This window comes from Dendrobates tinctorius, unplaced genomic scaffold (genome assembly GCF_039654945.1).
Source record: "Dendrobates tinctorius isolate UK_male_01 unplaced genomic scaffold, ASM3965494v1 ptg000254l, whole genome shotgun sequence".
Classification (NCBI taxonomy): Eukaryota; Metazoa; Chordata; class Amphibia; order Anura; family Dendrobatidae; genus Dendrobates; species Dendrobates tinctorius.
Genome location: NW_027361921.1, coordinates 16,858,076 through 16,871,165, shown reverse-complemented (window position 1 = coordinate 16,871,165; position 13,090 = coordinate 16,858,076). Strand labels below are relative to the sequence as shown.

Here is a 13,090-nt window from a genome sequence, read left to right as displayed (position 1 = left end):
GTGTGTGTGTGTGTGTGTGGATACACAGTGTGGTGTGTGTGGATACACAGTGTGGTGTGTGCGGTGTGTGGATACACAGTGTGGTGTGTGGATACACAGTGCGGTGTGTGGATACACAGTGTGGTGTGTGTGTGTGTGTGGATACACAGTGTGGTGTGTGCGGTGTGTGGATACACAGTGTGGTGTGTGCGGTGTGTGGATACACAGTGTGGTGTGTGGATACACAGTGTGCAGGTGTCGTGCCCAGCAGCTGACATGCCGGTGACAGGACAGATGGCCGCTGCAGCACTTGAGCAGGTCCCGCTGCCGGCAGCCTCCGCACACTCAGCAGCAGGAGGACACTGAGGCTCCATTGCTGACAGCCGGGATTCAAGTCGTTTCTTCCAAGATTAGTAAAAGGGGCTTTTTATCAGCTGAGCCAGAAACATGCCGAGCGGCCATGACCGCAGTAATCTCTGGCCGCCTTCCCAGCCATGGGCACAGAGGGACAAAGGTTTCGGCTGGTCGTCTCAGCAAGGAAGGGGTGCATGGACCGGCAGCTGGGCGGGGGGGGCTGGCGTGATGTCACTGGGGTGGCTGAGACGCGCGCCGCTCCTCACACTGAGCCCAGGCAGAGCTGGGGTGGCAGCGGCGCTGGTTCTTCGCCCAGTCTGGGGGTAAGTGGCACCGGCGGGGCTGGGCTCCTGGGGCAGCAGTGGCTGTGTGACGGGGTCACTGCGGGGCTCCTGGAGTTCTGGTCATTGGGGACAGAAGCAGCCGGGAGCAACAGATGGAGAAAACTTTCCGGGAAACTCTCCGGATGTTTGTGTGATATTAATACTGATGGAACGAGCTAGATCGCTGTAATCCTGTGAGTGTCCGCACTGTGCTGGGTGGTCTCCCCTCTGCCCCCCATTGTGTACGGTGTATGCAGCCAGTGCAGGTTTCCTCCGCAGCTTCACCTGCTGGCTGGGCTGCGCCTCCTCCTGGCAGTCCGCTCCTCCTCCGCTCAGGCTGTGGCCGCGGTCCCTGGCGATCCTGTGTGGCTTATTTGGCCGTTTGAGTCACGGTAGAGGAGTTGATGAAACTTTTGGCAGATAAAAGTGCATTGGAGTAACTGCTGCTTTCTGTATAACCAACCTCCTCCTCTGTGGTGCCAGAAAGCCAGGGATGGATATTGTGGTGCTGGAATGTCAGGGATGGATCATTGTGGTGCTGGAATGCCAGGGATGGATCATTGTGGTGCTGGAATGTCAGGGATGGATCATTGTGGTGCTGGAATGCCAGGGATGGATCATTGTGGTGCCGGAATGCCAGGGATGGATATTGTGGTGCCGGAATGTCAGGGATGGATCATTGTGGTGCTGGAATGTCAGGGATGGATCATTGTGGTGCTGGAATGTCAGGGATGGATCATTGTGGTGCTGGAATGTCAGGGATGTATATTGTGGTGCTGGAATGTCAGGGATGGATCATTGTGGTGCCGGAATGTCAGGGATGGATCATTGTGGTGCCGGAATGTCAGGGATGGATCATTGTGGTGCCGGAATGCCAGGGATGGATCATTGTGGTGCCGGAATGTCAGGGATGGATCATTGTGGTGCTGGAATGCCAGGGATGGATCATTGTGGTGCTGGAATGTCAGGGATGGATCATTGTGGTGCTGGAATGTCAGGGATGGATCATTGTGGTGCTGGAATGTCAGGGATGGATCATTGTGGTGCTGGAATGTCAGGGATGGATCATTGTGGTGCTGGAATGTCAGGGATGGATCATTGTGGTGCTGGAATGTCAGGGATGGATCATTGTGGTGCTGGAATGCCAGGGATGGATCATTGTGGTGCCGGAATGCCAGGGATGGATATTGTGGTGCCGGAATGCCAGGGATGGATATTGTGGTGCCGGAATGTCAGGGATGGATCATTGTGGTGCTGGAATGTCAGGGATGGATCATTGTGGTGCTGGAATGTCAGGGATGTATATTGTGGTGCCGGAATGTCAGGGATGGATCATTGTGGTGCTGGAATGTCAGGGATGGATCATTGTGGTGCCGGAATGCCAGGGATGGATCATTGTGGTGCTGGAATGCCAGGGATGGATCATTGTGATGCCAGAAGGCCAGGGATGGATCATTGTGGTGCTGGAATGCCAGGGATGGATCATTGTGGTGCTGTAATGCCAGGAATGGATCATTGTGGTGCTGGAATGCCAGGGATGGATCATTGTGGTGCTGTAATGCCAGGGATGGATCATTGTGGTGCCGGAATGTCAGGGATGGATCATTGTGGTGCTGGAATGCCAGAGATGGATCATTGTGGTGCCGGAATGTCAGGGATGGATCTTTGTGGTGCCGGAATGCCAGGGATGGATCATTGTGGTGCTGGAATGCCAGGGATGGAGCATTGTGGTGCTGGAATGTCAGGGATGGATCATTGTGGTGCTGGAATGCCAGGGATGGATCATTGTGGTGCTGGAATGCCAGGGATGGATCATTGTGGTGCTGGAATGCCAGGGATGGATCATTGTGGTGCTGGAATGCCAGGGATGGATCATTGTGGAGCTGGAATGCCAGAGGTGGATCATTGTGGTGCTGGAATGTCAGGGATGGATCATTGTGGAGCTGGAATGCCAGAGAAGGATCATTGTGGTGCTGGAATGTCAGGGATGGATCATTGTGGTGCCGGAATGCCAGGGATGGTTTATTCTGGTGCTGGAATGCCAGGGATGGATCATTGTGGTGCTGTAATGCCAGGATGGATCATTGTGGTGCCGGAATGCCAGGGATGGGTTATTGTGGTGCTGGAATGTCAGGGATGGATCATTGTGGTGCTGTAATGCCAGGATGGATCATTGTGGTGCCAGAATGCCAGAGATATATCATTGTGGTGCTGTAATGTCAGGGATGGATCATTGTCGTGCCGGAATGCCAGGGATGGGTTATTGTGGTCCTGGAATGCCAGGGATGGATCATTGTGGTGCTGGAATGCCAGGGATGGATCATTGTGGTGCTGGAATGCCAGGGATGGATCATTGTGGAGCTGGAATGCCAGAGATGGATCATTGTGGTGCCGGAATGCCAGGGATGGATCATTGTGGTGCCAGAAGGCCAGGGATGGATCATTGTGGTGCTGGAATGCCAGGGATGGATCATTGTGGTGCTGTAATGCCAGGGATGGATCATTGTGGTGCTGGAATGTCAGGGATGGATCATTGTGGTGCTGTAATGCCAGGGATGGATCATTGTGGTGCCGGAATGTCAGGGATGGATCATTGTGGTGCTGGAATGCCAGAGATGGATCATTGTGGTGCCGGAATGTCAGGGATGGATCTTTGTGGTGCCGGAATGCCAGGGATGGATCATTGTGGTGCCAGAAGGCCAGGGATGGATCATTGTGGTGCTGGAATGCCAGGGATGGATCATTGTGGTGCTGGAATGCCAGGGATGGATCATTGTGGTGCTGGAATGCCAGGGATGGATCATTGTGGTGCTGTAATGCCAGGGATGGATCATTGTGGTGCTGTAATGCCAGGGATGGATCATTGTGGTGCCGGAATGCCAGGGATGGATCATTGTGGTGCCGGAATGCCAGGGATGGATCATTGTGGTGCCAGAAGGCCAGGGATGGATCATTGTGGTGCCGGAATGCCAGGGATGGATCATTGTGGTGCTGTAATGCCAGGGATGGATCATTGTGGTGCTGTAATGCCAGGGATGGATCATTGTGGTGCTGGAATGCCAGGGATGGATCATTGTGGTGCCGGAATGTCAGGGATGGATCATTGTGGTGCCGGAATGTCAGAGATGGATCATTGTGGTGCCGGAATGTCAGGGATGGATCTTTGTGGTGCCGGAATGCCAGGGATGGATCATTGTGGTGCCGGAATGCCAGGGATGGATCATTGTGGTGCTGGAATGTCAGGGATGGATCATTGTGGTGCTGGAATGCCAGGGATGGATCATTGTGGTGCTGGAATGCCAGGGATGGATCATTGTGGTGCTGGAATGCCAGGGATGGATCATTGTGGTGCTGGAATGCCAGGGATGGATCATTGTGGAGCTGGAATGCCAGAGGTGGATCATTGTGGTGCTGGAATGTCAGGGATGGATCATTGTGGAGCTGGAATGCCAGAGAAGGATCATTGTGGTGCTGGAATGTCAGGGATGGATCATTGTGGTGCCGGAATGCCAGGGATGGTTTATTCTGGTGCTGGAATGCCAGGGATGGATCATTGTGGTGCTGTAATGCCAGGGATGGATCATTGTGGTGCTGTAATGCCAGGATGGATCATTGTGGTGCCGGAATGCCAGGGATGGGTTATTGTGGTGCTGGAATGTCAGGGATGGATCATTGTGGTGCTGTAATGCCAGGATGGATCATTGTGGTGCCAGAATGCCAGAGATATATCATTGTGGTGCTGTAATGTCAGGGATGGATCATTGTCGTGCCGGAATGCCAGGGATGGGTTATTGTGGTGCTGGAATGTCAGGGATGGATCATTGTGGTCCTGGAATGCCAGGGATGGATCATTGTGGTGCTGGAATGCCAGGGATGGATCATTGTGGTGCTGGAATGCCAGGGATGGATCATTGTGGTGCTGGAATGCCAGGGATGGATCATTGTGGTGCTGGAATGCCAGGGATGGATCATTGTGGAGCTGGAATGCCAGAGATGGATCATTGTGGTGCCGGAATGTCAGGGATGGATCATTTTGGTGCCGGAATGTCAGGGATGGTTCATTGTGGTGCCGGAATGCCAGGGATGGTTCATTGTGGTGCTGGAATGTCAGGGATGGATATTGTGGTGCTGGAATGCCAGGGATGGATCTTTGTGGTGCTGGAATGCCATGGATGGATCATTGTGGTGCTGGAATGCCATGGATGGATCATTGTGGTGCTGGAATGCCAGGGATGGATCATTGTGGTGCTGGAATGCCAGGGATGGATCATTGTGGTGCTGGAATGCCAGGGATGGATCATTGTGATGCTGGAATGCCAGGGATGGATCATTGTGGTGCTGGAATGTCAGGGATGGGTCATTGTGGTGCTGGAATGTCAGGAATGGATCATTGTGGTGCTGTAATGCCAGGGATGGATCATTGTGGTGCTGGAATTTCAGGGATGGATAATTGTGGTGCTGGAATGTCAGGAATGGATCTTTGTGATGCTAGAATGCCAGGTGTGGATCTTTGTAGTGCTGGAATGCCAGGAATGGATCATTGTGGTGCTGGAATGTCAGGAATGGATCATTGTGGTGCTGTAATGCCAGGGATGGATCATTGTGGTGCTGGATTGTCAGGAATGGATCTTTGTGATGCTAGAATGCCAGGTGTGGATCTTTGTAGTGCTGGAATGTCAGGGATGGATCATTGTGGTGCTGAAATGTCAGGGATGGATCATTGTGGTGCTGAAATGTCAGGGATGGATCATTGTGGTGCTGGAATGTCAGGGATGGATCATTGTGGTGCTGAAATGTCAGGGATGGATCATTGTGGTGCTGGAATGCCAGGTATGGATGTTTGTGATGGTAGAATGCCAGGTGTGGATCTTTGTAGTGCTGGAATGCCAGGGATGGATCATTGTGGTGCTGGAATGCCAGATGTGGATCTTTGTGGTGCTGGAATGCCAGGGATGGTTCATTGTGGTGCTGGAATATCAGGGATGGTTCATTGTGGTGCTGGAATGTCAGGAATGGATCATTGTGGTGCTGTAATGCCAGGGATGGATCATTGTGGTGCTGAACTGTCAGGGATGGGTCATTGTTGTGCTGGAATTTCAGGGATGGATAATTGTGGTGCTGGAATGTCAGGAATGGATCTTTGTGATGATAGAATGCCAGGTGTGGATCTTTGTAGTGCTGGAATGCCAGGAATGGATCATTGTGGTGCTGGAATGTCAGGAATGGATCATTGTGGTGCTGTAATGCCAGGGATGGATCATTGTGGTGCTGGATTGTCAGGAATGGATCTTTGTGATGCTAGAATGCCAGGTGTGGATCTTTGTAGTGCTGGAATGTCAGGGATGGATCTTTGTGGTGCTGGAATGTCAGGAATGGATCATTATGGTGCTGTAATGTCAGGTATGGATCATTGTGGTGCTGAAATGTCAGGGATGGATCATTGTGGTGCTGGAATGTCAGGGATGGATCATTGTGGTGCTGGAATGCCAGGTATGGATGTTTGTGATGGTAGAATGCCAGGTGTGGATCTTTGTAGTGCTGGAATGCCAGGGATGGATCATTGTGGTGCTGGAATGCCAGATGTGGATCTTTGTGGTGCTGGAATGCCAGGTATGGATCTTTGTGATGCTAGAGTGCCAGGTGTGGATCTTTGTAGTGCTGGAATGCCAGGTGTGGTTCTTTGTGGTGCTGGAATGCCAGGTGTGGATCTTTGTTGTACCAGAATGCCTGTGATGGATCTTTGTTGTACCAGAATGCCAGGGATGGATCTCAGTGTTACCAGAATGCCAGTGATGGTTCATTGTGGTACCAGTATGCCAGGGATGGAGCACTGTGGTGCTGGAATGTCAGGGATGGAGCATTGTGTTGCTGGAATGCCAGGGATGGAGCATTGTGGTGCTGGAAGGCCAGGAATGGATCACTGTGGTGCTGGAAGATCAGGTATGGATCTTTGTGGTTCTGGAATGCCAGGGATGGATCTCTGTGGTGCTGGAATGTCAGGGATGGATCTCTGTGGTGCTGGTATGGCAGGCATGGATCTTTGTTGCACCAGAATGCCTGTGATGGATCTTTGTTGTACCTGAATGCCAGTGATGGATCTCAGTGGTACCAGAAAGCCAGCGATGGTTCATTGTGGTACCAGAATGCCAAGAGTGGAGCATTGCGGTGCTGGAATGTCAGGCATGGATCATTTTGGTGCTGGAATGCCAGGAATGGATCATTGTGGTGCTGGAAGATCATGTATGGATCTTTGTGGTTCTGGAATGCCAGGGATGGAACTTTGTTGTACCAGTATGCCAAGGATTAATCATTGTGGTGCAGGAATGCCAGGGGATGGATCTTTGTGGTACCAGAATGCCAGAGGTGGATCTTTGTGGTGCTGGAATATCAGGGAGGGATCACTCTTTGTAGTACTATAATGCCAGGGTTGGATCTTTTTCTCTCTGGTGCTGGAATATCAGTGGTGAATCCTTCACAGTAGTTCTGCATTGTCACAGATGAATTGCTCTCTGTGTTGCTGTGATATCACTGAGAAATTTAACTTTGTGGTCCTGAAATGCCATACGGGGCTGGAATGTTCGTACTGGATCCACTTTTGTGGTGCTGGAATCTGAAATCTGGATCCAGCTTAGTGCTACTGGAATGTTGGCTTTGGATCCATCTCAATGTTGTCAGTATTGGATCCACTATAATACTGGATTGTCATGGATGGATCCTCCTCTGTCGTACAGGAATCTGAAAGCCTTTCTTCCCTGACAGATCATCACACACTGCTTCTGCTGGGGACGTCACGTCTATAGAGTGGAGGCTTCTTCTCCAGTCTGCTGTGTAGATAGGTAGCGAGATTCAGCTGTCAATCAGAATTACCTCGGAAGTCCCGCCCTAAGTGGGGGAGTCGGCTGTCACTCAGAATGACCTCAGACGTCACAGCCCATAGGTCAGCAGAGGAAGCTGAATACCCGGCAGGAGAGGTCTGAAAGAACCTTACTGAGGTCACTGTTTGCAGCATGAGAAATTTCTCCCTCAGTGAGCAGTGACGTCAGTAAGACTACCTCAGTTCACAGGCGTGGGTTCTCACAAGGGCTGCGAGAGTGCTGGATTAATGAGACTCATCAGTCTGGCACTCGCGCTGCCCTCATGAGAACCAGCCGATGTGAACTGAGGTAACTTTACTGACATCACCTCAGTGCGCAGCAGTCGGGTCTTGCAGGGCGCAGCGCACCACCCAGCAGTTTCTGCGTATGGAGCCGCGTTTTTTTTCCATATAGTGGAATGAGCAGAGTCGGGGCTTGTCATGGGACCTCATTATTTTGGATTATCTGCGGACTGCTGAGGATTACTTTGATTTTTTATTTTTATGTTAGTCAGTTGGTAAAACAGGGTTATCATAGAGAGTGTTTTGTTCAATTGAAGGACTTTTTTCTGTGTGTGTGTTTTTATTAATTTTCTTTACAAGGTTACTAATGGAGGCTAAATTTGTAGAAGAAGGAAAAAGATGCAGCACTCACCCAGATTTGCAGTACAGTGTTTCTTTATTCAACCATTAAAGGTCACAAAATAAAGGACGGGCAGATAACATGAGGCATGCGGGGAAAAAAGTCCGTCTTTTTCCCCGCATGCCTCATGTTATCTGCCCATCCTTTATTGTGTGACCTTTAATGGTTGAATAAAGAAACACTGTACTGCAAATCTGGGTGAGTGCTGCATCTTTTTCCTTCTTTTACAAATTTAGCATGTTTTTTCTGATGCTGCGCACCGTTATTCCCAGCAGTGTTTTACACACTGTGTGCCTGTGATTGATCCTCGACTTGTTGCTGGTGGATTAGAGCCTTGGTGCCGTTCATCTGGGCTTTCTTTGAATTGAATTGCTAATGGAGGCATCTGATAGACGCCTCTCCATACTAACCCCTGGGCTTGATGTCAGCGGACATAAAATAGCTGACAACCCCAAAACTATTATCCCACTTGCCAAGGCTAAGCGCCAGAATTGGTGCATCTAATATATGCGCAAAATATATATGAGAAAAGTCTAGAGTGGCTGCGGGCTACTATTTTTGATCCCTTTCTGACCTTAGATGTACCATTCCGTCCATGTGCCCTGGGACTTAATGCCCATGGACAGAATAGTGCGTCATATGCGATCTGCCGCGCTCATGGGGGGAGCGCGGCAGATCGCGGCCGGGTGTCAGCATTGTTCTCAGGATCTCCATCGAGACCCCCGGCTCAAAGATGGCCACGGGGTCCTTCCGTGTCCTGCAGTGAGGTGGCTTGTCAGTGCCTGCTGAGAGCAGGCACCGGCAAACCTCCTTCACTGCTTGTCAGATCATTGATCTGACACAGTGCTGTGCAAAGTGTCAAACCAGCGATTTGACATGATATAACGATGTCCTATCCTGGGACAATGTAAAAAATTAAAAAAATAAAAATGTGAAAAAATATTTTTTTTAAAAAGTATAGAAAAATAAATATTTCCCCAATAAATACATTTCTTTTTGTAAAATAAAAAAACAATAAAAGTACACATATTTAGTATCGCCGCATCCTTAACCACCCGATCTATAAAACTGTCCCACTAGATAACCTTTTTAGTGAACCCCAGAAAAAGAAAAAAAACAAGGCAAAAAAAAAAATGCTTTATCATCATACCACCGAACAAAAAGTGGGATAACATGTGATCAAAAAGACGGATATAAATAAACATGATACCGCTAGAAACATCTTTTCCTGCAAAAAACAAGCCGCCATACAGCGTCATACGCAAAAAATAGAAAAGTTACAGCTCACAGAATAAAACGATGCAAAAATAATTATTTTTTATCTGAAATAGTTTTTATTGTATAAAAGCGCCAAAACATAAAAAATGATATAAATGAGGTATCGCTGTAATCGTACTGACCCAAATAAGAAAATTGCTTTATCAATTTTACCACACGCGGAAAGGTATAAACGCCCCCCCCAAAAGAAATTCATGAATTGCTCTTTTTTGTTTATTCTGCCTCCCAAAAATCGTAATAAAAAGCGATAAAAAAAGTTATGTGCCCGAAAATGGTTCCCATAAAAACGTCAACTCGTCTCGCATAAAACAAGACCTCACTTGACTCTGTGGGCCAAAATATGGAAAAATTATAGCTCTCAAAATGTGGTGATGCAAAAACTATTTTTTTGCAATAAAAAGCGTCTTTTAGCGTGTGACAGCTGCCAAACATAAAAACCCGCTATAAATAGTTAATCAAACCCCCCTTTATCACCCCCTTAGTTAGGGAAAAATAATGAAATAAAAAAGTATTTATTTACATTTTCCCATTAGGGTTAGGGGTAGGGTTAGGGATGGGGCTAAAGTTAGGGTTAGGGTTAAGGTTGGGGCTAAAGTTATGGTTATGGTTTGGATTAGGGTTAGGTTTGGGATTAGGGATAGGGTTGGGATTAGGGTTAGGGGTGTGCTAGGGTTAGGTTTGTGGTTACGGTTATGGCTGATGATGGGATTAGGGTTCTGGGTGTGTTGGGGTTAGGGTTGAAGTTAGAATTTGGAGTTTTCCACTGTTTAGGCACATCAGGGGCTCTCCAAATGCAACATGGTGTCCGATCTCAATTCCGGCCAATTCTGCGTTGAAAAAGTCAAATAGTGCTCCTTCCCTTCCGAGCTCTGCTGTGCGCCCAAACAGTAATTTACCCCCACATATAGGGTATCGGCATGCTCAGGACAAATTGGAGAACAACTTTTGGGGTCCAATTTCTCCTGTTACCCTTGTGAAAATAAAATATTGGGGGCGAAAAGATCATTTTTGTAAAAAAATATGATTTTTTTATTTTTATGGCCATACGTTATAAACTTCTGTGAAGCACTTGGGGGTTGAAAGTGCTCAACACACATCTAGATAAGTTCCTTAGGGGGTCTAGTTTCTAAAATGGTGTCACTTGTCAGGGGTTTCCACTGTTTAGGCACATCAGGGGCTCTCCAAATGCAACATGGCATCCAATCTCAATTCCAGCCAATTTTGCATTGAAAAGTCAAACGCCGCTCCTTCCCTTCCGAGCTCTGCCATGCGCCCAAACAGTGGTTTCCCTCCATATTTGGGGTATCAGCGTACTCAGGACAAATTGTAAAACATCGTTTTGGGTCCAATTTCTCCTGTTACCTGTGGTAAAATAAAAAAATTGGATCTGAAGTACGGGTACATTTTTTGTGAAAGAAAGTTAAATGTTCATTTTTCTTAAAACATTCCAAAAATTCCTGTGAAGCACCTGAAAGGTTAACAAACTTCTTGAATGTGGTTTTGAGCACCTTCAGGGATGCAGTTTTTAGAATGGTGTCACTTTTGGGTATTTTCTATCTTATAGACCCCTCAAAGTGACTTCAAATGTGATGTGGTCGCAAAAGAAAATGGTGTTGTAAAAATGAGATATCGCCGGTCAACTTTTAATCCTTATAACTTCCTAACAAAAAAAAAATTGGGTTATAAACTTGTGCTGATGTAAAGTAAACGTGAACCAGGAGGACATTTTTACTACATGGGGACAATATTAATATGAGACATAAATGGGAACAACTACTTTGAATTGATATAAGGTGGCTTCACTGGAAGTATAATGGATAACCACCACACATAATGGACCCCCAGAGCCATCGTGATGATGAGAAAATAGCGCTGTCTGTGAACAAAGCCCAGGGCCTAATGCACATTGGTGTCTTAGGTTCCAAACTGCACTTTAATAGGTACACATACATTCTGACACTTTTTTGTATAGTCTTGTTTTTCATTGCAAAATTTGCAGCATTTATCATCAGTTGTAATGCAGTACTGTGCAAAGATTTTAGGCAGGTGTGGAAAAAAGTGCTGCAAAGTATGAATTACGGTAATTAAAAAATAGAAGAGTTAATGGTTTATTTTTATCCCCAAGCAAAATGCAAAGTGAATAAACAAAAGAGAAATCTCAAATCAATATTTAGTGTGCCCACCCTTTGTCTTTTTAAATAGCAGCAGCCCACCAATTAGATTGTTCAAACATCTTGGAAAACTAACCACAGATCTTCTCTAGATGTCGTACTGTCTTTTCGTGTAATCCCACACAGCCTCAATGATGTTAAGCTCAATGCTCTTTAGGGGTTATACCATTTCTTCTAGCACTCCTTGTTTTTATTCATCCTGAAGATAGTCCTTAATGACATCAACTATATGTTTAGCACTGTTGTTCTCTCTGATGATATTGGATGATGGATAAGTAACTGCCTGTATTTCTTTTCCTGGAAGTGATGATATTGCACCCACAGATCTTAACCTCATCAAGCTTGTGTAGGATTACATAATGAGTCAGATGGATTTGCGCAGGCCTACATCCATAGAAAAGCTGTGGTTAGTTCTCAATGATGTTTGGCATATCCTCCTTCCAAGATGCTTCAAAACCTCTGTGCAAGTGTGCCTAGAAGTTTTGATACTTTTATGAAATTTTGAAGGCAAAAGATGGTGACACCAAATATTGATGTGATTTAGATTTTTCTTTTGTCCACTCACTTTGAATTTTGTTAATTTCGAAAAATAAACTTTTAACACTCATACTCTTAAAAGAATTGGTACTTTGCAGTATTGGTTCTGCACAGTATTGTATGTTGGACAATACCAGTGTATCTTGGGGCGAATACACAGTGACGTGGTATCCACCATAATGCATTTTGCATACGGTATTGCAGTGTAAAATGCTCACGCTTGTGCTCAGGAGGCCTTACATTTGTGTTTCTTGCTATTTCAAATATTCTCTATTCATGTCCAGAAACTGAGTGTGATGCTTTGTCAATAACCAGGCTGCCTAACTATCTTCTAGTCCCTTGATCTCGGCCACAGCAGTGTAAGTGGGGTATCCTGCAACAGCCTCTAAATCAGGTGTGGGGAACCTCAGGCCCCCGGGCCATTTTCGGCCTTTGATGACCTTTTATCCAGCCCTCGGGCAGATTCTCAGGGGCCGCATTCTTGAGCAGGGAGCTGTATTTTGATTTCCACCAGCTCATTAATTTCATTTTGCTCTATGAGCACACACACGCAGTATTCACTATGGAACACTGAAGGGCATGCAATGAAAGATTACATCCTGACACTGGTGCCAGAGTCAGGATGTACTGTGGGGTTGGTATTAATATCCAAATGGCCCTTGGCAGAATACAGTACAGATTCACCACCCCTGTTCTAAATAATACATGGAGATGTGGTTCATCACTCCACATATTGCTTACATTGAGGCCTTCTAGAGCAGAATGCGCAGTAAGTGTGCATGCACCGGCATACGCACTTGTTTCTTATGTCCCGGAAGTATTTTGCGGCCATGCACACTACTGATTTTTGGCTTTGCCCTCAGTTGGGCAAAGCATACTGCGCACGGTGGGTGTCACATTTCAATGCACACACGCAAAATATGTACGCGATCTTCGATCTTCACAGTGAAGA

The 13,090-nt window shown here is 47.2% G+C and overlaps 1 protein-coding gene across 6 annotated transcripts in view; it reads left to right on the top strand.

Annotated features, from left to right (window-relative positions):
* Positions 1–261: 261 nt before the first annotated feature.
* GULP1 (GULP PTB domain containing engulfment adaptor 1) overlaps positions 262–13,090 on the top strand; it is a 1,494,945-nt gene continuing 1,482,116 nt past the window's right edge. For 2 of the 6 annotated variants that reach the window (XM_073558203.1, XM_073558197.1), the window contains exon 1: positions 575–656. Coding sequence is in view for 2 of the 6 variants with exons in the window: in XM_073558194.1 (XP_073414295.1) it covers positions 427–656 (230 nt within the window). In the remaining 4 variants the exon portion in view is untranslated. Of the gene's footprint in view, positions 657–13,090 lie in introns of all 6 variants that reach the window. The other 4 variants (XM_073558194.1, XM_073558195.1, XM_073558204.1 and 1 more) reach the window with 4 other exon arrangements.